Below are 25979 nucleotides of genomic sequence, written 5' to 3' on the forward strand. Positions count from 1 at the left end.
CCTTATGCTAGATATTCTGCAGTGTTTGGAAGGGACTGGTGGTATTACCTGATAAAGTTTGTCACTTACTTAAAAGGCAAATTGTTCTAACTGAAGTTCCAGCATCTTCTTTCCCCCTTTCCTACTCTGCCATAGCTATGAGCCCATTTTAACTTACACCTCTTACCACCTTCGGCTCATTTGTTGGCGTAGCCAAGAGCAAGGCCATACATATGGGGGGGGGGGTATTCCCGGTTTAACTTTTACCCATGTTTCTGTCCCCCTGGTCCTGCCCTAAGTCTTAAGTTTCTTAGGATTGATGTGATGTTTTTCATTTGACCTCTAGGCTTCCACAGAAAAGCTTTTATCCAGTATAACATTGCTTGCCTAAGATCAAAAGTGCCTTTTATTAGAATGTTGACTGCCTTCACCCAAGAACATGGCATCTGGGCAAAGACTGTTAAAGTTAATAGAAAGTTAAGGAAAGAAAGAAGCCACCGCACTTGTGGCATGGGTAAGAAAGGCAGGGCCACATGGGTGTGCTGGGCAGCAACATGGTGCACACATGGTAGAAAGGGGGTTAGGAGAAAGTAGATTCACCTTGGGGTAGCTTATCAGTTGTCTTCATTAGTAGCGATGTTTGGGACATTTTTCTTCACCAGCAGTTTGAAGCTTTGATTATCTAAATCAAGCCAGATTAAACCAGCTTAACTGTTTCTGTTGTATGACCAGTGGTGATTCATTTCATAGCAGAGATTACTAGCTGTTGGTTGCGAGTCCAGGGTTCCACAGTACATTTTTATGTGGCTATGGTTGCATTAATCCTCTTTGATAAATGAAGCTTGGTTCAGTGAACACAAATCTTGGTAGATTTTTATGGTGTGCTGTGCACTTAGAACTATTTTAAAAGGGCGTTCAAGTCTACCTGTTTAAGAGTTCAGGCTGATCAAAACCCCGTGCCATTGTCCTTGGCTTCTCATCAGCCCTCATTGTTCGCCATGTTCAGAGAGCCCGGTTTTATCCCATGCTTTTTCAGTCATAGTCCAGCTGGCCTTGGTGAGCTCCCAATAGATCAGCTCCACTGTCTCAGTGGGTGGGTGCACCCCTCGTGGTCCTGACTTCCTTGCTCATGTTCTCCCTCCTTCTGCTCCTCATTGGGACATTGGGAGCTCAGTCCAGTGCTCCAGTGTGGGTCTCTGTCTCTATCTCCATCCATCGCCAGATGAAGGTTCTATGGTGATATGCAAGATATTCGTCAGTATTGCTATAGGATAGGGTCATTTCAGGTTCCCTATCCTCTTAATGTTCTGGCTTTGTGGGAGCCTCGCCAGTTTGGATGTTCACCTTCCTAGATAAGGACGGAGGGGGGAGGACCTAGGACTTACCACAGGGCAGGGAACCCTGACTGCTCTTTGGACTGGAGAGGGAGGGGGAGAGGAGTGGGGGTAGGGGGAGAAGTGTGGGAGGAGGGGGAGAAAGGTGGGTGGAGGGGGAGGGAAATGGGAGGCTGGGAGGAGGTGGAAACTTGTTTTTTTTCCTTTTCTCAATAAAAAAAAAGAGTTCAGGCTGGCAACACGTCGGTGGGTCACACCCCTGCCACTGCAACTTCGCCTTTTCTTCCCCTTCCTTCAGGGCAATCGACCAATCGCCTCCACTGCAAGTTGTTATCACATTCTTCTTTCTTCCTGCGTCTTTGTATTTGGCACACTTACGTTTTATCCTGGAAAATCCTTTCTTGAGTTCTCTGCCCCACTGTTTCCTATTTGTCTTACAAAGCTCTGCTTGTGTATGTTTTCAGAAAGAGAATGCCCATGTCACACAGGTTTCGATGCAAGCTTCTGAAGCCACCATCCCAACCCATCACAACACATTAGTTCACCTTGAAATGAACTCATGTGACTCTGATCTCCACATACAATCTTTGCTTTAAGGGTATGGACTTGGGTTCTGCTCTAAATCTCTAAAACTACAGCCTCGAGAATGTAACTGTAGCAGAGATGTATTGTTGGGGATCTGTGAATGGATGAACAGGTGGATAATAATGTATGAGTGGATGAATTGATGGGAGATTCTAAGAGAAGGATAGGTGTAGAGGTTAGCAAGGAAAGGTCCTGAAGAAAGGAGGACATGATGGAGTCTAGAGCATTGAGGGAATGTTGGCTTTAAAAGGGAAAGAATCACCACGTGTGAAGATGATTCTGTCACAGACAATGAGTTAATGTGGCACTTAACGGACTTGGTAGTGTCACCAATAAGATTAGTGACTTATAAACTTAAGAGCATACCATTTCTAAGCAGTAACTATTGACTTGGTAAAAGAATCCACAATCATGCTATAGGATGCTTTGAAATAAAATGTATATATTTTATCATTGAACAAATGAAGGTTTTTGGCAATACATGACAAACGAGCATTACACAGATGTATCTGAAGAGTATTTTAGTGTGTAGTATCATACGTTGTGGTTATTTCTGGTCTGACACTGCAATTAAGATGTGACAATTTTCTAAAAGATATTGTGCAGCGTGGGCCTTGAAGATCTCATTAACCTAAGCTCTGTCATCTTTTCTGAGCCATCCCATTTGCATAATGTCACACATCACTGTCATGTAGCATGCTGGTCTACTAGAAACCACAGATATACTCGGAGCTGCAGACATTACACATGGCAAGCCCAGCTCGTTACTCAGGACCAGAGAGCTGCATGAATTATGTCAGTGCTGTCTCATGAGGAATCTTAAGTGTTATAAATCCATCAGTCACGGCAGATGGAGGTCCTACAGCTGTGGACTGAGGGCATTTTTGTCTCTTCCTTCTGAGTCAAATGTGCAACCTTCATTATAAGGAATACACAAATAGATTTCCTTAAGATATAAGTAAATATGATGGTAATATCTTTTAAAAAAACTTAAGTTTAGACATGTTAAAATGATTTGATTATTCCACCAAACCATAATGTGCAGTTGCCTCCTGTAAGTATAAGAGAAATGTAGGGTTTCAAAATGTACATGTTAATTCATGGATATTAGTAAGCATTCATTAGAGTATTAAGAGATTAAAGAATATAAAAACATAGTTGAGGAGATTAGAAATGTTTTAACAGTTTGTTCTCTCATGTGCATGATCTCACTCACTCACAATAGTGATTATGAAATCTGTCTATTTGGTCCTGTGTACCTCCTCTGAGGATGAATTGTACCAGCCTATAATGCAGATACTAGATTTAGTTTAGAAAATTTAGCCCAGCCATAAATTCTGTTAGAATAATATCATCCTCACAAGTCATAGCCTCTGGAAAGCTGCCCTGTAGCTACAGAAGGCTAGGACCAAAGTATCATCAGCAAAATAAGTGTTGGCCAGGCAGTTGCAAGTATCTGGCATGAGAAGCTGTAGTCTACAGAGCTCACTCACATGCAGGCTCTTTCCTGCTACCTTGATGGGGACAGGGGCAGAGGGCAGGAGGTTGCTGTGAGGGGCTAGGGCGTAGGAAGTAGCCTTCTTCCCTGTGATCAAGGAACACAGGTTTCTTAAGTCCTGGGAGTTGTTATTGTTGTAAGCAGCTCGGTCATGCAAAAATAATATACAATGAACTGCACGTGTAGCCAGGTATACCTGAAAAGCAATGGCTGAAATCAAGATAACAGACCCTTTGAGCTCCTTGAAAACGTCCTTGGGTCCTGTCTCCTTCCATCCCTCCCATCTCCTTCGTCTCCAGGCAGCTGGAATTCTGCTGTATGTTTTTGGAGATTTGTTTTAGTTCCCATGTTTTATATAAAAATAACTTCACAGTTTGTCCTCTTGTGTGTGGTCTCACTCACTCACAATGATGATTCTGAAATCTGTCTGTTTGGTCAAGTGCACATCCTCTGAGTAATATTCCCATTCATGGGTGGCTGGCTGCACAATATTTTATTTATACAGTGATGACATTAGAAGTGCTTTCAATTTTTGGTTCTTACAAATAAAACTGAAGGGACTGAGAGAGGGCTTATCCATGAATACAAGTAAAGCCGGTATGAACATTTACACACTAATCTATATTTGAACATGTGTTTATATTTCTCTTGAATAAACATGTAAAATTGGAAAAGATACATCATGTTGTAGGGAGTACTTAAAATTTTATAAAAATGTCAAGCTAGTGTAACGGTACTATTTGGTTAGCAGCAGCATACAGATGCTTTAGTTATTCTGCATTGTAAAAACATTTGATATTTCGAGCCGTTTCCCAATTGTTTACTCTTACGATTAAAGTTACAATGGACTTTTCTATGTTACTCTTGTGACCTGAACTCCCTCCACATTTTCTTCTTGGTTCATGTTTGCTTCATGGATCACTTCTGAATTTACACACAAACAATTCTCCGTGCACATAAAATCCAGACATCCTTTCTCTGTCAAGTTTCTTCTTAGTGGAGCGCAATGGCACCGGTGTCACAGTGTTGATGGGTAGACGCGGTGAGAGGAGTCATCCTTCCTTTGCACAAGAAGTCACGCTTCTGTTGATGATGGTGAAGAATGGTTAGTTCTCATTGGTAGAGCTGGAGCTGAGAGTATCTTGTGACTTTCTTCAACTTGGTCAGAATTAATGGCTGTACATATATTGTTGAAGGTTACGGTATAATAATTGTTTTTATTTATGATGACTGTGGACAAATAAAAGAGAATTACTATCCTAAAAATATTTTCTTTTGAACTTGTGTTTGTCAATGAAGTACTCACAGCAAGCTGCCCTTAGTTATGGTATCAGTGTGCTCATCTTGATTCCTTCCTTCCTTTCAGTCCACCCCACTATGAATACTCAACTTTATTGTTTCAGTTTGTGCATTCCTTCCCAATCTGAAACACTAACAATGCCCTCAAACTCCTGGCTCTCTTGCCCCACCCATCTCTTTTCGAACACGTCTCCCTTTTTTGTGTTTGTTCCCATTATGCTTTGCTTATTGCGACTTCTATGACTTACTCATAACGTCTCTCTTCTAATCCTTAAACACCCCAAGTCCCAGAGCCTAAATTTAGCTGTTTTTGTTTCTCTGTATGTCACATTTGGACCTTGAATTAAAGTTCTGCATTCTCTAGCTTCCTTTGGGGGAGGGCCACAGGGTAAAGTCTCCAGTGAGTTCCTCTTGAAGGAAAGTCTTCCGTATTCAAATGCACTTCTCCCTAAATACTCTCCTAACAACCAAAAGCCACATAAACAGAAAGACAGTTCCCCAGCCGTTAGCATCTCCTGAGTTCCTTCTGTTACCCCTTTCTATTAATGCCCTTGTTATCTCTTTGGACGGAGCCCCAGAGCCACTGTGGTCCTTGGAGCTCCTTAGCTGCCATCTCATGCACAGTTAATTTCCCATTATCTCCAGCAGCCATCCTTTCCTGCTTCTTTCCCACAGCTTCCTTCATCCCTGCCTTCACTGGGCGGTTCTTCTGTGGTCCTTTGCCAGTGTCTTTGTGTCTAAACCTGGTTACCTTCATACTGATACTCAAATTCTGCCTGTTTCTAGATGGCTTTTTACCTAACCTGTTGGTTGCTGCCTGAAAGTGATGTTTCTTCTATACATTGTCCATAATCTATTTCTCGCCCACTCTGCCTTTGTGATGGCCCTTCAGGGAAGTTAGTGTGAGGATGCACTATTCGTGTTAGCCTTTCAGGAATATAAAAGGAAATCATTTTTTCACAGTCGCTGAATTTTGACTGAATTAAAAATGAATTTATAACAACCTGTGTCCAACCCTGCTCCTCAGAGGTAGTGTAACTTTTAGGTTCTGATCTAGCTTAATTTTATTTGTTTTTATAATTTTTATTGCTGGTGTTTTCTTCCGTATATTGCTTGGAGAAGATAGTTGAAGGTTAACATGTGTACCAATGAGAGTTATAGTCATTGCATGTTCAGTAACAGAGGAAATTGTTCAAGGAGCTTTTCAAAGGGTTTGAGCCATAGGGAGCATGCACTGTGTTTCCTGGATGACGTGCCATGAAAGAGGGGAGAAAACGGGTGTTTCACGGTGTCATTGACTGCCTATAGAACTCAACAGAATTAAGTGGAGACCCAATGTGTGTAGGCCAGTGGGGGAGCACTTACCCAGCCTTTGTGAGGCCCTAAGCTAGAATTAGAGAGTCCATAGGAGGAGCATTTCTGCGTTTAAGCTGAGGAAAGTGGTCAGGGTGAACTGCGCGACTTTGTGCTCACAGACTAACTGGATTCCTGCATCACCTTTGTCCCTGAAGAGCCCTGGGACATCTGTCGTCTGTCAAGTACAAGAGACCACAGCAAATGCTCTCTAACATGTATTGGGGTTAAAACTTCTCTTCTCTAGAGCGTGCATATTCAGTGACTTTAGGTAAAAGATACCGAAAGAAAAGTGAAAATTGAGGGTTACTGTGAACACACACACAGATTTCTTTTAGTTCCCTGTTTTGAATCAGTGAGGAAGCAGAAAATATTTAAACAATAAGGCTGTGGTTTTGAGTGTAGTGGGAAAAAGCTCTGTTCTTCTCCACACATTCCTTACTAGTATCTAGATATACACCTTAAGTAAATGTTAACAAGCCAAACGCACTTTTGGTCATGATTCCTTCAGAACTAAGCATTGCATAAATATTCAAAATGAACTGGATTTGTGCTAGCATTTTCTGTCGGCTACTAGCTTGGTCCTGGCATGAACCTTAGGGAAATGTATTACACTGTCCCAGTATTGGCAACCAAAGTTCATTTTCTGCCTTAAGGATCAGAAAGAACTGTGCTGCTGACCTGCCTGTTCAAGAAGCTCCAGTTGTTCACAGGACCTGCTGGACAGTGGTTGAGCCACCAGGCAGTCTCTGGAAGGGCATCCTCTTGAGGCCTTTGAGACCTCACTGGCACCTCTCCCACTCTGTGATTGACATGTTTATCCTTGCTCTTTCCAGACACTTTTTGGTGTACTCGCTGTGGCCAAGCCCATCACTTGATTAATCAGGTCTTGATCATGTTTGAAAAGTTTTCACTTCCAATAGTGCATTAAAGTGTGAATTAGCCATGGCTATGTCACTTGGATTCATTTTGCCAAGGTACTCACAAAAAGTTCCCAGGGTGATGGGGGAACCTCCTTCAGCCAATGGCCTTTGAGAGGCTGGACCAGCTTGGGTGTGGCTTTGGGTACCAAAAGGTACATGCATACCTCTTTCTCTTCCTCTTCCTTTCTCCCCTCCCCACTCTCAAACCTAGATATTAGTGCCTGTTTCTGTTCCTTGTTGTTCTCTGTGAGTTCCCCAAGAACCCCTTATCACACCCTATTTGGAGCTAGTGTGGGATTACTTCATCTTGAGTGTTCCCCTTCAGCTGTGTTAAAAGAACCATGAGTTTACCTGTTGTCTCTTCATTTAGGATTTTCTTTCTAAATAAATCAATTCCCAGTTAATTTTGACTTCCTCAACCTCTGTATCAATTCTGTTCTCTTACATGACAGACATGTAACCCCCAATTAAATATATCAATATTACGTGAGATATAAATATCAAAATCTAATATTTCAATAAATAACCTTCGTGTGCATGGCTGGATGACCAGCTACTAGTACATGAGTAGCCGCTCAGGGGAAACATCCCTGAACAAAGCTGCCTCTCCCTCCCACAGCTGTCATCAACTGACAGTGTTCTCCATTAAAAGTGGAACTTGATAAACCGGGAAGAAGCTTTGCTGATGCATCCTATCTGGCAGAACCATCCTGAGTACGGCAAACCTCCACACTGCAAATACATAAACCTTTTGGGAAGGAAATACTTAGAGGAAAAGCTTCACGTTATCTATGAGCCCTAATAAGGCAGTAACAATCCTAAAAGGCAATTCTTAAGCTTAGTTAAAAGACAAATGCTGAATTCTGGTGCAAATCATCCAACAGGGACTATAGGCTTTGATTTCAAGGAAAAGAGGAGAAAAACATGAAAAGAAATGGTTTTGTGAGTGTGAAGACTGTGGGGAGGAGAGGAAAATGTGTACTTCTGAGATGGGGGATCTGGTGTGACCGTCTGTGCACTCCACTCCACGCAGAAACTTGCCTCTACCCACGGTCTTCTGAGTCAATTCACATTGTAGAGCTGCTCAATGTCTATTTGAACATTAGACAAGAAATCTGGAAATTTATAGAGTTAAAATGCATTTTGTTTTGTTTTCTTTGGTGATAAGGTTGCAGTGTTTCATACCATTGTTTCATGGTTCTCCTGTCTCAGGCTCACAAGAATCAGGATTATTATCTTAAGTTTAAAAATTACAAAGAATTTTGTCAGATGAACTGATGTGCCCCAACTCTCATAAAATGTAATACAAGGAGTAATATGTTACCAGAAACCTGATTTTGAATGTCATTATAATCAAATAACCAAGGTAAACAAGGACATTATTTTCTATATTGATTGCACGTCATGGCCTGCAGAGAGAGAAACTTCAGTGGATTTATTTAGGGTTCAGTCTCAAGACCTGACCATGACCTGTGGTTTTTCTCCAGCAAACCTTTGTGGAGTTGGTCCACACCTTCATCCTCAGAGTCTGCATTCAGCCCACCTTGGCTTTCTTATCTGTGCAACTCTCACCCGGCTTCCATTATGCATCTCCACCAATCTTCCAGAAATGAAGTCAGTCATTCACACTGACTTTGGATTCTCTGTCCAGTTGATGCCCACCATACTGTGGAACTTTTGCTCGTTTTCCTTAATCACAGAAGCCTGCTCAATGGTGACCTATGTTCGTTTAAGCTTTCATCTTCTCCCCTTGCTTTCCTTGATAGATGCCCTAATTGAGTCAGCCTGGAATGACTGCAGGCTCTTAAACATGGCATCTTACTATTCAAGCATGCTATTTTTAATGAAGGTATTTTCACATGAGTGAAGCTGGGCCCTGATTTGCATTCCCACGGCACCGAGCATTGTCTCTGGGAACCAATGTCCCAGATGTCCAGAGCCACAGAGCATGGGCTCTGGGAGAGCAAAGAGTGCCTTTGGCTGTCACTGGGCCACTGTGTCGTAAAGACTGCTCAGCAAGATGGTCAGATTTGTGGAACAGAATAAATGAGGTAGAAGGGCATCTAGAGATTTTAATGACAGTGTGGGTCAAAATTATGTAAAGGAAAAAACAAATTAAGAATTTAATTTTTTTAAAAGGCAAGAGAATCTTGAGGTTCGTCTTGCAAGCATTATTGATTGACTTAACAAGGAAGTTGCAGTCATTTCTTAGAAATAAAACTGCAAAAGAGTCTCATATGAAGACCAAGTTACACAACTATACCGTATATGCAGAGGGCCTAGGTCAGTCCCATGCAGGCTCCCTGGTTGTTGGTTCAGTCTCTGTGAGTCCCTATGACCCCAGAATAATGGATTCTCTGGGTTTTCTTGTGGTGCCTTGACGCCACTCTTAAAATTCTTCTTTCCCCTCTTCTGCAGGATTCCAGAGCTTAGCCTAATGTTTGGCTCTGGGTCTCTAATTCTGTTTCCATCACTTGCCTGGTAACAGTGAGAGCAGGGTCTCTGACTCTGTTGCCTGCTTTTGGGACTTTCTCCTCCTACTGAACTGCCTCATCCATCCTTAATAGAAGAGGAGGAGTCTAGCCTCACTGCAGCTTGATACATGGTGGCTGGCTGATCTCCCTGGCAAAGCCGGCCTGTATCTTGAGAGATACAAGGAGGGAAGAGGGGTGGAGGAGAGGGTAAGGGGGGGCACTGGAAAAAGGGGAAGGAGAGGAGACTTTGATTGGAATGCAAAAACAGAAATAAATAACAGATAAATCGTCATCAACAACAACAAAGCCAGAAAGTTGAAGCCCAGGAAATAGACGTGATAAGCGAAAGTAAACTCAGTCACAGCCCTGTCCTTTCAGGAAATGAGTAGCTAGAGACAGCGGTTGCTCTGAGAGAAATGATCCAGCTAAAAAGTCTATGGGGTAGCACCTTAAAGAAATAGCAATACTGGGGAGACTTGGACATGCTCCCCAATTTTTCTAATCATCTTGTTTTGACTCCAGGAGAAATTCCCTAAGTGTTTCCCACTGCGGATTAGATCGCTCTGTTTGAGATAACCCTGCGGCATTTCCCTAGTTGTGAAGGTTGAAGAACTTTGACTCTTCCCATCCACCTCAGTAGTCACTGTTGTCCTTCCTTTTACTTATAAAGGATTGCAGTCTGTAACGAGGGGGTGCAAATTGTACCCTGATGTAGAAATCTGATATTTTTGAGCCCCTCTCCCTTTGGCTTGTCTTAAAACCCTCAACTTTGGTGGTCCATGTTAAAATGGGTATACCGCTGAAGTCACAGGCCTGTCTAGGCCTTATACAATCAACATTGGACACAGCCGATGCTTTCTCTTCAGGTGGAGGGCCTCGTTCCTAAACTGCACCTTCCTCAGAGCTTCTGCTAAGTCTGAAATCTGCTCTTCAATTGCTGCTGAGAGAGCAACACCTGTCGTTAGCTGACCAAGAAGCTCTCTTCTCGGGTCTGCATGAAACCATTGACAGCAGCCAAGTTTTCATGGTTAACGAAATGTTAGAGTTTATGATGAAGATTGCCCTTATCTGAACAACAAAATACCCTGGGTTTTAACATAAACCCATAGAGGGCTTACTATATCATCAATAAAGAGTTAATCTCTCAGGGAAAATAAGAGACATTTAATATTTGGGAGGGGGGTTGTTTAATAATCAGCTTTTAGGATAGCAAGAAACTCTTTCAAGTTTGTGAGAACATATGATCTCACTGGTTGCCAAGCCATTGTCATTAAACTTATTATTTTAATTTGTTTTTTCCTTAGCATATCTGCCCTCTTCCCAGCAAGCTCTATACTGACCCCATCAAGTGACCACACTCTTTCTGAAGTGAGTGCTGACATCACACATAAAAATAATCTCTAGTTTAGTGAAAGAATGTCTCCTGTGTTCCTGGCAAACCCAAGACACACAGAGGTTTCAAGTGTGTTGATCCTTGTATGTGTTTCACAGTGCGAATTCATCAGTCACAGATGAAGACTCCTAATTACTTTGTTTATACATGTGTGATTTAATGAGGCTAAACACTCAGCCAAACTTCAATAAGTGCAACCTACTTCCCATTGCTTTTTCCAAATTAATAAAAAGCCATGCCAAGAACATTTTCTGGAAATGGGAGCATTGTGCAATTCAAAAGAAGGGAGAATTACAAGGTTAGCTGACAGGTTATATATACTTTGTAGGCAGTCTGAGCAGCCAGGGAAGTATTAGACTTGGGGTCCAAGGTTCAAATGCATTGTGGAAGAAAGATGAAGTATGATGGAAAGATTTATCATGAAGTATTCTGCCAAATGCCCAAAACCAACACTCAAACTCTGGTATGTTTTAGAATAACTTACTATAAGAAGCAGCGCTATATTTCTGGCAGATTCAACCCATGATCTATTAATTATTAACTTTGTCTCACTTTTGAGTCCCCTATTCTGGTTATTATGTTCATACTTAGAGAGAACTGAAGATGAGGCGTTGCTAAATTACGGATATTTCATTTGAATAATAATATAGAAGCGTCATCATTATTATTCTAGAAATAAATGTGTATTTTAAATTATCTTCTAATCTACTTACAAGTTCTACAAATGTGGATCCATACTCCTGGATGCTGCTCAGGAGGAGAGTGCTTCTCCAGAACATGTGATCTGCTAGGTTCTCCCCTAGAACTGCAAACATCTATGTGTTGGGATGCAGTGCAAGAGCAGCGTGCTTGCCCAGCAAGTGTGACACCTTAAATTATCTTTGGAAACATTCATAACCACATAGGATCCACCTCCTTTAAACAGAGGAGAGGGTTGTAAGAGGCCACTTGTATGTTTCCAGGCTTGCCCAGACTCCCAAAATAACCACACAGAAACTATATTATTTAAATCCCTGCTTGGCCAATAGCTTGAGCATATTGCTAGCTAGCTCTTACATCTAGAATTAACCCATTTCCATTATTTTATATTTTACCACGAGGCTCGTGGGTTACTGACAAGGTTCTAGCTGGGAGCTCACGTCTTTCCCCTCTGGTGGCAACGTGGCATCTCTCCTGACTCCGCCTTCTTTCTCCCAGCTTCAGTTTAGTTTTCCCTGCCTAGATCTACTCTACCCTATCACAGACCAAGGCAGATTCTTTATTCATTAACCATTAAAAGCAACACATATACAACAGAAGGACTTCCCACACCGAGAGGGCAAAGAAGAGCAACATTATCCTTACATTTGGATTCAAATGGTGCCATTGATTTAGAGCTGTTTAGAGCCAGGAGTCAGCAAGTCACAGCCTGTGGTCCAGATTCCTTGATACTCAGTCTGATATGCAAAAGCTTTATTGGAATACATTCATGATCATTTGTGTAAAAGGGGTTCTGCTGAAGGCTACACTCTGCAATGGAGTCTCAGATGCAGCCATGGCTAAAGCTTTGTTGTGATAATTGTCACGTGGAAACTTTTTTTCCCAGAGTTTTTCTGTATTTAAATGTGTAAGAAATACATTGCTTGGGGTCAGATTCCGAAAGTTTTGACCCAACACCAGCTAACTAAAGTCGAGTTGATCCTACGTTCCATTCTCCCCCCATCCAGATAGTTTCTCCATGTGTGTGAAATAAACATCGATTGAAATATGTAAGGGAAACATTGGCTTTGTACTATTCTGGTGCTTAGACAGGATGCAATGAAATGAAATACTTCTAGCATTAATGAAGCGAAGACTGTAATGTTTTATCCTTGTGAAATCAAACAAACAAATGGATTGCAAAGGTGGAAATCGGTAGTTTGTGCCAGGGACATTTAGGGAAGACAAGATTTTATTTTAAAGATTTTTAATTTACTCTAGGCAAGTATTTTTCTGCTGAAGTATACTGAAATGTGCACATGTTAAAGTTGTTTCCTAATGTGCTTCTCTTCAGTGGGTACTGCATTGGCCATTTCCCCTTGTATGACTGCACACTCTTCCTTTATGTGCCGAGCTTTGTGTTGCATGTGAAGTCACCTCTCTCCTCGTTCTGTTCTGATTTCCTGCTGCCCACAGATGCCTGGTCACCAGTGTCCTTGAGTTGGTAGAAGGAGCAGATCCTCTTCAGTTCACACCAACACCAGTTGGTCAGCGGGAAACCTAAGAAGAGCCTGGAGAGCATCATGTTCTGCAGGAAGTTTAAGGATCTCAAGATCACAGGGGAGTGTCCTTTCTCCTTACTGGCCCCTGGTCAGGTTCCTACAGAGCCTACAGAGGAGGTGGCAGGAGGCTCTGAGGGCTGCCGGGCTACTCTACCCATCTGCCAGAACATTCCTGAAAAGAATCCACAAGGGAATCTTCCCCAAAGAAAGACAAGCCGCAACAGAGTCTACCTCCACACTCTGGCAGAAAGCATCCGAAAGCTCATCTTTCCAGAGGTGAGTGTTTTCCCTTTAACAAGGACAATGGTGTTTCAGAATTCGAAAAGAAAAGGTTTCCAAGAGAAGATATTTAGAAATGTGTCTCTTGCTTTTAATGGCATGACGAACAGAATTTCCTTGAAACATATGAAAACTATCTTTTTAAATAATCATTCTAAATTGTGGGTCATCTTCTTAAGTCTCATATCTTGAATTCCTTTCTTCTTTTAATTAAATTTTTCATGTATTTTGCATACCAACCACAGTTTTTCTTCCCTCCTCTCTTCCCATTTCCTCCCCCACCTCCCGTCTATCCACTCCATCCACTCTTATTCAGTCAACACGAATTTCATTCAAAAAATCATGAAACTCTGACAAACTTGTGTAGTCTTTGCTTCATCCCCCCAATCTCAGCTTCCGTTATCTGTAACATGAAGCTGGGTCACGCCTACCTCTGAGTGTTACTGCTCACTGAATGAAATCACCCCCTACTCTTGCCCCCGGAAATGCTAGACAGGTGGGATGGTGTGATCCCAATTAAACCTCCTTTAAATGGGAGAGCAATGCTGTTCTAACAACACAGGCCAGGGAGGGGTGGGGCGGGGTAGGTGGTGGTGCCTGTGGAATGGGAGACCAGAAGTGAAGCTCCAAGAAAAGGTAAAGTAGAGCTAGCAGAAAGTTGAAGACATTTATTTCAAAGATGGTATTTACTGCATGTAACACCTTTGAACTGCAAATATTTAATCATTTTTCCCAATGCCAGTCATTAGATACTCAGCTATGTTGAGACGGGGAGACATAGCCCTTCCCATGGAAGTGACTTATATTGTAGTCCTGGAGGTTTTCCTCAAAGACAGAGTGAAGTAGAGGGCGGCAAAAGGGGTGGTGCTCAATATTTTCTTTACTGATTTCTGTTGCTATTTCATTTTGCTCATGAATAATTTTCTTGTCTTTCATTGTCAACATTCTCTCACATGTTATTAAACTTCCTCAAGATTATTGTTCCGAGTTACCTGCCATGCCTCTAGGGTTGATGGCTGGGGATTAATTTCTGCCCACTGTCCCCGTCTCCTGGTTCTCTGTCCACTGTCCCCATCTCCTGGTTCTCTGTATTGCTTTGCTTTGCTATTTATGTACTCAAGGTGCCACTGCATTGCCAACCACTGATAGCCAACTTTAATGCTGGAAATCCCTTGAGCAATTGCCCAACCACAAGTTCTCAGAAGTCTCAGAGATCTTTTCTATGCCATGTACTTCTATTTTCTCTCCTCATCTCCTTGCCACAATCCAGAAGAAACAGGCAGACTACTGCAAACCATAGGAATTCTGGTAGGGAGGAATATGTTAGCACTATTTATTGGCGTTCTTCCAACAGTTAAGATCATTTGTTTTAGAGCAGCAAATGTCACATTGTTAAATATGTCTGAAATGAGTATCAATCAGTCTGTTCTGCTTTATCAACTGTCCAAATATCTGCTTGGTCTTTTCATAAAAACATCTGCTTTTCATGAGTTAAGTTTTGAGTTGGCACATTCAATCTTACGTTTTCGCTTCAGTACCTTTAATAGACTTATGAAAGATATTCAAAATTCAATTCATAATAGTAGTTCTTACTTCAGGTTATCAGATTTAACTCTTCAGTTGTGTCCTCATAGGGGATGGCAAGAATGAAAATTCATTAGCCTTAGTAAATTATTAATAAAAAAATGAAATAGTTGTATTTGAAGGAGCTTCCTTGATCACCAAATGAAAAATTACCATTTCTACTTGAAAAGCAACAGCTAAGGCACATCAAGTTAGATCATTTGTTCAAAGTGAAAGAGATAACTGTGATGGAGAACTCTATCTCATTAGTAATTCATAGCATTATAATTTATCCTTGTGATTAAAACCCATTGGTTTATTAAGACACTGACCTCTGAAGAGTCTTCCGGGGAGACAGCTCAGTGGGCAAAGTGCTTTGTATGCAACATCAGAGCCTGAGGTTAATGCTCAGAGCTCTAGAAACCTAACCCCAGCACTAGGAAGGTTGAGGGAGCTACGCGTCTCGCCGGTCTTGCTTGCCGGCTAGACAAGCTTCATTAGCAAAACTCAGAGAGATGTCTTGCTTTAATATGAGAACAAAAACAAACCCAGGGAACAATACCCATGTTTGATCACTGGAGTCCACCTGCACACACAGGTAGAGCATGTATACAGACAAACACCCTTGCACATACATATTTACCACTTCAGTGTCTGGCTGGAGAAATCTAAAGACATACAACATGAAGAAAGACACCTTGTGCACCAGGCCTTTGCCAGGAAACTCTTTGCCTAGAAAAACCTTATATTTTATTTGAACCAATTCACTTTAATAACAACAATGAATGTTGTCTGATTTTTCCTAGAGAGACATGTAACATGCTCTAATTACCCCAGACAGGGCATAGTGACTGCAGATGAATATAAGAATTCCGTCCAAGGACAGTTTTGTGAACTGATAAGCTTATCAGGGTTACTAATGAGACTATAGGTAGTCCACAAACAGCTGTATCATCCAAAAGTCTAAACACAAGGCGAGTGAGGACTTCTCAAAGTGAAATAAAGAGTCTCTTAAATTAATCTTCTACCTCTTTTAGACTCCTGAATCCCCCAAGATCAAGCACATTTATAGGACAGCAGAAAAAAAAAATTACTGGAATCCCAGGGAGGGATCGAGTCCCTATCCCGTTCCCAATTTCTTTTGTTAGGGAGTGTTAACAACTTGTGTACCATATCAATAGACTTAGTTATTGCTGTATTTTATTCCATTGTTCTAACTATGGGGCCAAGGCCATTTTGTACGTTACCATAGCAAACTCTCTTGAATGATGCCTGGTGCTCATGTCAGGCTCTGGGCTTGTCTGGCATAGAAGAAGCCACCAAATACAGCATTGTTATAAGACAAATTATAGTCCCGCAGACGTTCACTGTAACATTCTACTCATGTTCTCTTAAGAATCCATTGCTTCTTTTAAAGGAAGATCTGTCTGATTCAAGTAAAAAATCCAAAAAAGCATCTGTTCCACCATCTCTAGCAATGTTGGAGAAATGCATTGAGTTTACTCCTGTCCAACTTACTATGCCAGTGCATGTTTGAAGGCGTAAGTCATAAACAATGCCACACCAGTTTGGAATTATGATTAATAGGGTGGTATTTATTTAAAGGGGAAAAAACTTACAGATCACTGTCAGCCCTCTGCACAACCAGGAAGTGAGTCTAGTCGCCGGCGGAGCAGGAAGTGAAGAGAGAGAGGAGAGGGAAGTGGCAGCTTTTTTAAAGGGAGAGAGACCACGCCCCAATGGGCTGGTATCTCAGCAGCGATAGGCTGGAGGAGTGGGAGGACCTCCCGTAACACATGTTAGGAGGAAAGACCCAACAAAGACACTGGAGACCATAGGAAGGACTGGAAACACAAGGGGAGGAGCTTTAAAACCAGCCAAAGAGTGCACCAGAGGGGGTACTTGAAATTGGAGAGTGAGAGAAAGATGTCGCCAATAGCACCACACAGGAGAAAGGACCAATTTCCTATTGACAGCATTTTCTTCCTTCCTTCATGGTCCATCAAAGGGTTCTGATCAAGAGCTGATAGAGATGGGCAAAATGGACTTTTCTTGTTCACTGTGGGCTTCTACGCCAGAAAACAAGTGAAAAACTGCTTGAGTAGCAACACTGAAGGAAAATCAAGACCTCCTGCACAGAGAAGCTGCACCCTACTCCCTGCCATGATCTGTTCCTCACATGGGTATCTTCCTCAGAATGGAGAATTCTCAGAAGTCTGTGGTTTCTTTGGTTTGTATCACACTGGCGTCTATAGCTAGTAATGTAGACTAACTGCGGCGAGGAAGGCTCTTGAGAAAATGAGTTTCTTAGGCACCTGCCTGGAACACTCCTTAATACTCTCATAAGTTGCATTGGGCCTTTCTCTTACCTTGGCATGTAAGACTACTGGGAAGTACGCCAACCTGTTCCCTTCTGAGCCTATTGCTCACCTGTTATCTCTCAGGCTCTTTGCTGTCACAGGGTCATCAAGACATACTCAGAGTCTACCTTTTGGTACATTTACCTGTTTTTCTTCATCCTGTCACAGATGGGTCCCCATTCTCCATTCCCGAACCATCAAAAACTTTACGCTATACTATAAATTTAAAATCTCTTGGAATTTGTTTTGAGGGGTTATGTTTTCTTTGAATATATTTTATATGTATTTTCTAAGCTTGATCTGCATGTTTAAAACTCAAAGTCCTTTATGAAAAAACGATTGCTACTTTTTTTTAACATTGCCTTCTGTGGCTAGTGGAAACTTGATGAGAGATATAAATAGATTAAGGCAAAAGGAATTTCCCAACTTGGACCCTATCCAGAAAGTTCTTGACTTTCCTCTGTGTAAACTGAAAATAAGAATCAATGATCATGTCTCCACGCCTAGACATTTGCGATTTTCATTCAAGTTGCAAAACTGAACATTTCTTGTCAGTGTCCCCCTTGACATTTATTAAGTAGAAGCAAAGATACATTAAAAGAGAATCCAAAAGTGTTTATGGGAGGGAGCATTGCCTATGTACGTTTCACAAAAAAGAAAAACTCAAACTCTCAGAACACAATGAAAGAGAGTAAGAGTACCAATGATTGGTAAGGATTGTTAGTTCAGAACCTGGAAATTGGTATAGTTGAGGTAGACCCATGACACTTGAAATAAACAATCCTGTTGACAGATGAAGTTGAGGACTTAAAAGGGAAGCAGAGATAACTGCAGATGTTTTGAGGAGAGTCTGAAATGTGAGCAGAGTGTGGGAAAGGCACTGTAGTCCGTGGTGAACTGTGGAGGGGAACAGCGTGTTTGGCTTGAGCTGCAGCTGAAATATTGGCAGTGTGTCCAGGGAGACTTCTTGGCCAGGAGGAAGAGATGGTATGGATTCGTGCATTGCAGAGGACCTGACATTTTCTGTTTGAGGTCAGACTAAGTTGAACTCTCTGTGAGACTTACGGCCTTGGGACCCCTACACAACCAAACGCAAAATAGTCTGAGCTCACTGATTCTTCCCAGGATTGAAAAACACGTGGGAAAGAAGTCTCAGTTCCCAACACGGCAAATGCACCACCCTTGCTGTCCAGTGAAAGTCCCCATTCCCTTATGAGAAACCTTAAGGAAACTGTTGCAAATATTTCTTTGTATTTCCAGTTTGAGCGACTGAACCTTGCACTTCAGAGAACTCTGGCAAAGCATAAAATTGAAGAAGACAGGTGAGTGAGCCCCTCTAGCTGAATGAACCCCCATCATGGAGACACTGTTCAAAATGATGCATCCTTACTGCATATATTGGCTCGTGCTGGATTTCTGTTATATCTCTGAGTTGAACTGAATAAATGCACCACTCACTTTTAAAGGTTCGTCAGAGTTGGAAGGTTGGTGCTTTTAAAAAAATCTGCTTTGTATTGTTAGGTTTTTGTTTACTTTTTTTTTTAATAAGGCTGGTCACATGAGCTTCTGGTGGATAAATCTGTACCCCTGTTCTCCATATTTAATTTGTGAATAATATAATTATTTTTTTATTCTGAGTGCAAATTTGCAGAGAGCATAGGAGTTTTGCATGCCAACACCACAGTGGGCACAATGTACAAACACCTTCATTCACCCTTCCTCCCCACAAGCACGTTGTCTGTTCTTGGATTGTCTGGGCTGGATTTTCCTGCCGAGTAGCTGCAGCCAGACTTCAGACAGGCAGCTGGGCTGAGCCAAGCAAGAGTCGGAAACTGCCCAGGAGGGTGTGAATCCTTGTCTGACAGAAGCTTTGTTTATAGGACAGACCTGACAAGCATCCCAGAGGCGCCTTTGCCTCTACCCACAATTCCCAGACATGCTGATAAGATAGCCAGGAGTCAATCTTTCTGCGCTACTGGGGCTGTCTGCGCACGTCCCTGGCTCCCTGGCAGTCAGCTTGTTTGAGATTTATTCTCAGGCCTTTGTGCTCTGAAACATCCCTGCTGCTGGATGGAGATTTGTTTTCTGCGGTGCACCCTGTAGGAGAGCCCTCAGAATCCTTTCATTTGGAAATCCTTTCTTAAGGAAAAGAGAATGCTTATTCATGATGATGACCCAGTTGGTGCAGTAGGGTTTTCCCTTCTGCCTGCTGGTGTGGAGTGGCTCTGGCTCCTTCGCCTTCCTTTAATTCTGTGTGCTTCTGTCCCTCGCTTGCTTGGAGTCTCACGTGTTTGTGCTATCCTTGATCTGCCAGCAGATGAAAACACCTAAAAACCTGTTTCATGCAGCTTATTTCTGGGACTTAAAAACCAGCAGAACACAAATAACGCATGAAGCCGTCCACTTGCCTTGAATGAAGGGACAAAGCCCAGTTCTTATCTAATACAGTCACTGTGACCCCCTCTTGATGCCGTCCCTCCCCCACTTCTTTCACTAGAGGTGGATGAATTCACAACTGGTGTGTGTGTGTGTATGTGTGTATGTGTGTGTGTGGTGTGATGGATGCCTCTACTGGCTGCTCCCAAGTCTTCCTGTCAGCTGTGTTTGCTAAACAAGGGATACTTAGTTTAGAGGTCCTTGCTGCTGTCTGGAATGACAACGCTCAACACTCTGCTTTTATCCGACAGTGTGAGTGTGAGGAAATGGCAGAATTAAACCTAGGAGACTCACTCTTACTTTTTAGGGGGAAAAATATGCCTAAATAAAAAAAAAAAAAGGAAGGAAAAATAAGTATTTGGTGTGATAGTGGTTTGGCTAACAAAGGGACTGCGAGTCTCCACATGCAGATTTGGCACAGGGTTGTACTATGATCCCAAGTCCATTTGGATAAAGTATCCCAGCCAGCACTGTCCGTACTCAGAGGCATCACAGTTCTATGGAACAGGGCTGTGCTCTGGGCCATTTTCCTCCTGCAAATATTTACTCCTAAAACTTCTTAAATTGTATCATGTTTTATTGAAAGGCTGTTTAAAATAGAGAACTATACCTGCATTTAAACTTGGCTCAGCCAATGGTAAGCTGAACCTCGCAATTAAATAGATTCTTTGATACTTGTAAAGCTCTTGAATAGTTTGGCAAAAGTGCCCATCATCAGTCACCATAATGAGGAGTTTTCAGAAAGCAACTAGGCAACGATATCTCACAAAGTTGTCCAGTCAGTGAACGAAGCCAACGACGTTCTCGATGGCTGAGCATCAGTGGGCATGAAGAACATGTTGTTCTTACACACAGAAATGTCAAAAAGTATAAATGATCAATTAGGAACTACAGAAAAAAAATGAAGAAGATGCTGATTTTAGCCTATGACAACAAAAACTAGACATACAGAAAAAGAATCTAAAAATCCAAAGGAAAATCATACTTTTATAGCAAATTATCTGATAAATAAGATAAATAAATCCTAATTTTTTCTACAGTTAAAAAAATATAAAGATGGCCCAATTGAAATTATTTCAGCTTCCTATTGATGCCCATGTGTGCTATCTTTGTTTTAAGATTCCTTTATCTAGAATGCAATAATTGATGAGAAAAATAGATTTGAAACTAGTTAACATATAAGACTAGGTATAAGCATGGAGGAATAACATCTGATATAAAGATCCCTAATTTCAGCAGCAAGGACTCCTGTATTTTATGTTTTAGCTTCAGGAAAAGACAACATGGAACTACAGTGAAATTCACCATAGATAGATTTTTATCTCAGACAATCAGCCCCTTGAGAACATATTAGTATCTTTTTATTTATTTATATTGGTGGTAAGGGGTGGGACCCAGGCCCTCCATAGACAATTCAGTTCCTCTGCCATTTAACAGTGGCTTGTCATCCTCCTGGTGACTTGCCAGTGTAAATTCTCTTTCTCAATGGCTTCTGTAAAGTGAACCACAGAGACAAAGAAGCCTGGTGAGGAATTATAAGACTCTCCACACTATGTATACTTTGGGGTCTTCCCAAAAGTGTCTTGAGTTGTTTCTAACTGCTTGTTTCATATACTGCAAGTCAAGATTTGTTTCTGGAAAATAATTAACTGATGTTATCTATATGTTGTATATAATCTGAATTTCCAGCATTTATTTAATCAGTTTATAATTTAAGATAATTAATTATTTCCAGGAAATCTTCAGAAAAAGAAGACCTTGAAAAAATAATTGCGGAGCAAGCAATTGCAGCAGGTAATAAATAAAATTGTTTAAATATATGAAATTAGGACATATACCACATTCCTGAATAATTAATATTTTTCTCAACATTTTTGAATTTATTGCTTAGCGATTCTAGCATGAAGTGTTTGAACTCTGTGTACTAATGCAGAGTAACCCTTTGTATACTGTATGTTTTTGTGAGTCCTCAAACATTTCCTCTTTTTAAACTGTTTATTTACTGAGAAGCAGATAAGGCTGTGTGGGAAGCTGATTCACAGGCATTCACATTTACAGGCTGTGGTCTTAATCCAAACCATGTCTTCCTCGTTTGCATACAAAAAATCTGTTCCACAAAGCAGATTAAAGAGTATTTTCAAAGGTTGGAAGTACTCATGGGAAAACAGTCTGGCAGAGTTCCCACATTAATAATTAGCTCCAGGGCAAAGACAGGTGAGGGGAGACTGCTGGCGAGCCCTTTCAGAATATGGGTGTGAAAACGAGAGGCTACAGGCTTGCACAAGTACTGCGTTTATGAAATATAACGTTAGCAACAGCTACTTTGTACTGAGCCATTCTTGGAAGATACAGACACTGTTCTAAAATAATTTCCACGGCACACAATATTCCTCCAAGAGGGTAGCATTGTCTCCTATTTTACAAGAGAAAAATGTGTGAAACTTCTCTGCAATAGATGGAGACCAATTGCAAACAAAAACAAAAACAAACAAACAAAAAAAAAACAACCCACAACCAATCAAATTATAGAGTCATGGAATCCAGTCCCAATGGAACATCTACAAAGCATTCATGTATGTAGCACAGGCTGGGAGTCGCTAAGATATGTAAGGGAACATTACAGAAGAGGTGGAAGAAAGATGGGAAGAGTCAATGGACCAGAGAGTTTGCTGTAAGATTGTGTCTCCTAGCAATATAAGAAGCTAGACTCAGAAAGTCTCAGCAACATGTCTGCCTAAACATGAGCTGCATAAGGACAGTGGGCCTGCCAAAATGAATGAAGAGAAGCCCACAAGCCTCAACCCTCTGCGAAGAACTGCAGGCAACTGAGGAATCCCAGCGTAGGAGAAATAGTCTTCCTGGGATAAGAGCAGGCCAATTAACTCATCAACCAGTACCAAATGCTCAGCCCTGAAAACTCACATTCAAATAGTATTATACAGACTGGGCAGTTTCTATTTAGACTTGTAGCTATATATACAGATGCACATGTGCATGCAGCGACAGTGTATGTAAACGAGAGGTCATGAATTTGAAAGCGAGAAAGGCAGGGTATATGGGAGGATCTGGAGGAAAGAAAGGAAGGGGGAAATGATGTCATTATTTTATATTCTCAATAGAAATAATGAAAGCTGTAGTGCCCAGCATATGTAGGCAAGACAGAAGCCTGGGAAGAAGATGCTCAAGGTGAATAGATAGAAGATGTTCAATGTTCATGCAAATATTCGCTTAGGGAACTCAACTAACAGACCCTCCTGAAATCATCTCCAGATAAAATGGTCTTGTGTTTTAAATTAATTCCAGGTGTGACTCTTACACTGTTCCAGCCTCCTGGAACTTCCAGAAGAGCCATGTTGTATCGCTAAGAGAAAGACAGACAGGCATCATCGGAAATGGTCCTTACCCTGGAATTCTGGTTGTTCTAGAGTTAAGAAAGATAAAAATAGTCCATTCTGCTCACCTAGTCATTCTTGGCTTAAAATAAACAGTTTGAAGATTGTTAATCAGAGTTCCCAGGATTCTAGAAGCTTATCTGTGTTGATAAGTTGGGTGTGAGCTTTTGAGTTGAGTTGGCGCTCCTGAAAGAGTAAAGGAAGTTAACCACGAATCAAGGGAGGTTGCGTTTGGTCGCGCCAGTCATCCCTTCTGAGTTTGGGTTGACACACTTGCTAGCCTACCCTTTTGTGTGCTTTCAGGGGTCCCCGTGGAGGCGCTCAAAGACTCGCTGGGTGAGGAGCTGTTCAAGATCTGTTATGAGGAAGATGAGCACACGCTGGGCGTGGTTGGCGGCACACTGAAGGACTTCCTGAATAGCTTCAGCACGCTCCTGAAGCAGAGCAGTCACTGCCAAGAGGCAGAGAAGAGGGGGCGACTGGAAGATGCCTCCATCTTATGCCTGGACAAGGACCATGACTTCCTAAATGTTTACTACTTCTTCCCCAAGAGAACCACAGCCCTGCTTCTCCCTGGTATCATTAAAGCGGCTGCTCGCATATTGTACGAAAGCCTCGTGGAGGTGTCGCTGATGCCTCCCTGCTTCCGAAGTGACTGCGCCGAATTTGTGAACCAGCCCTATTTGCTCTACTCTGTCCAAGTGAAGAGCACCAAGCCTTCGCTGTCCCCAGGCAAGCCTCAGTCTTCGCTGGTGATCCCTGTTTCGCTCTTCTGCAAGACCTTCCCATTCCACTTCATGCTGGACCGAGACCTGGCCATCCTGCAGCTGGGTAACGGCATCAGAAGGCTGGTGAACAAGAGGGACTTCCAAGGGAAGCCCAACTTTGAAGAGTTCTTTGAAATTCTGACTCCCAAAATCAACCAGACGTTTAGCGGCATCATGACGATGTTGAACATGCAGTTTGTCATCCGAGTGAGGAGATGGGATAACTCTGTGAAGAAATCATCAAGGGTAAGGAAAAGAAAACGTTTTAGTCAAAAAAATGAAGCCAGTTGTGTAATATTTAAGGGAAACAACTCACAGAACGAATGAGCACATGCTATTTTGGTAACACATCTGTCAAAAATTCTAAAACAACTTTAGGAAGTCATTTTTTTTCTATGTTCATTTTCTTGTCTACTTCATTCATTACAAACATTTTTTGGCTGTGGTTTGCCTCTTTAAATCCCAAGGATGGTGTGGGTGTGTACCTCTCGTGCGCAGAAGGCCTGCCTGACCTCCAGAAAGACCTGGTTCATAACGCATTTTTAATCCCATCATTCAGGAGGTAGAGGCAGGGGAATCAGGGGCTCCTAGTCATCTTGATTATATATCTAATTCAAGGCCAGCTCAAAATAAATGGAATCCTATCTCAAAACAAGATTTGGGGCAAGATGGCTCAGTGGGTAAAGGTGGTTGCCGCCCAGCCTGAGTATGAGTTCTGGAACTACAGGGTAGAAGGAAAACCTAGACCTCCACATGTGTTGTGGCCTGTGTAAGCCCCCCTCCCCCCCCCAGAAATAAAGGTAAAGTCATTTAAAGATAAGTAAACAAACAAATATAAAATCATAATGAAGAACTTTACAACCAAGGTAGAAGTGTTCATATGAAAATTTGTTTTTGATTATTATCAAATAGCTTAGCTGGCTTGAATAATTAAAATGCTGTTCTGCAAGAACAAAGCTGTAAGAAGCTAGTAAGTAAATTTCAATCAGTATACAAATACATGGATAAATAAATAGCTTGATGGATCACTATCGAATGTATGTGGAAGGGAGGTCATGCTCTCATGGTAAAGAACACTGGCAATCATTTAATCCCAGGAACAGATGCCCGCTAACTGTCTGGAGAAACCATATACATGGATAAGGAGTAACCTTAGAAACATAGCCCCCTCCCCCAAATACACTGACTGTTCCTCAAAATGAAAACAGCTGTATAGCTATTTTTTGGCTAAAAAATACACTTTGTTATCTTATAATGATGTTAATGTTGTTCACTACATCAAAATACAAGCAAAGTGATGTATGCTTTCTCACTTATAACAGCAGCAACAAATCCCTACACTACTTGCATCCCTGAAGGACAGAATTTGGTCTTCCATCGCTGTTGTTGGACAGTGGTTTATCTCTATGTTTTGGAATTGTAGATTATATTGCATTGTTATACTTGATTTTATTTGTCCAGTCTCTCCTTGATGAAAACTTGGGTTGCTTGGACTCTGATACAGTGCAAACACACGTTTGTACTTGTCTGTACAAGGGAATTGTGTGGTCCAGGGCAGACTCATTTGAAGTCCCACTGCTTGCGAGACCCTCTGGGTATACTAGGTTGGGTAGTACTTTTCCTTATGTTTTGGAGAATAGCCTTTGTTAAGATCTGAAGGCAAAACCAAAACACAGACATGGCTTCTCTTGTGAGACCTTGCTATCTTAGACTGCAATCGCTGGAGAAATAATCACACCCAAAAGATGTTTTCTCTTGCCATCTCCAGACAGAATAGAAAGAAATGTTCAGATACATGTTTGGAGACATTTTAGTCTCAATGCTTGCCAGATGGAGCAAGAAACTCATGGCAGAAGAGAAGCTTGCTAAAATAGAAGATGGAGAAGAAAAAAAAATGAAGAAACCATAGTGAGAAAAAGAATGAGGGGGAAGGGAGAATGGAAATGGTTTTCATAGGTACGTCATTATGTGAGATCTCTAGCTCCAGATCAAATGCATATGAAAACCATAAGAATCCAGTAGTAGCAGCACCTGTATGCCTTCACAGGTCCTGAGAGCTAGGTGTTCTACGCATTCCTCACAGAGCTCATGTCTGTGTAGTATA

At 41.7% G+C, this 25979-nt stretch overlaps 1 protein-coding gene across 3 annotated transcripts in view; it reads left to right on the plus strand.

Moving 5' to 3' along the window:
• Nucleotides 1–25979, plus strand: part of Gucy1a1 (guanylate cyclase 1 soluble subunit alpha 1) — a 53686-nt gene that overhangs the window by 10297 nt on the left and 17410 nt on the right. For 2 of the 3 annotated variants that reach the window (XM_041659222.1, XM_041659223.1), the window contains exons 2-5: nucleotides 12993–13354; nucleotides 18541–18602; nucleotides 21452–21510; nucleotides 23412–24121. In XM_041659222.1, the coding sequence (XP_041515156.1) occupies nucleotides 13100–13354; nucleotides 18541–18602; nucleotides 21452–21510; nucleotides 23412–24121 (1086 nt within the window). In that variant the 5' untranslated portion in view covers nucleotides 12993–13099. Of the gene's footprint in view, nucleotides 1–10749; nucleotides 10814–12992; nucleotides 13355–18540; nucleotides 18603–21451; nucleotides 21511–23411; nucleotides 24122–25979 lie in introns of all 3 variants that reach the window. The other variant, XM_041659224.1, reaches the window with a different exon arrangement.

The sequence above is a fragment of the Microtus oregoni genome, unplaced genomic scaffold (assembly GCF_018167655.1).
Source record: "Microtus oregoni isolate MIOR12 unplaced genomic scaffold, Mior012 000010F_ref0000083, whole genome shotgun sequence".
Lineage (NCBI taxonomy): Eukaryota > Metazoa > Chordata > Mammalia > Rodentia > Cricetidae > Microtus > Microtus oregoni.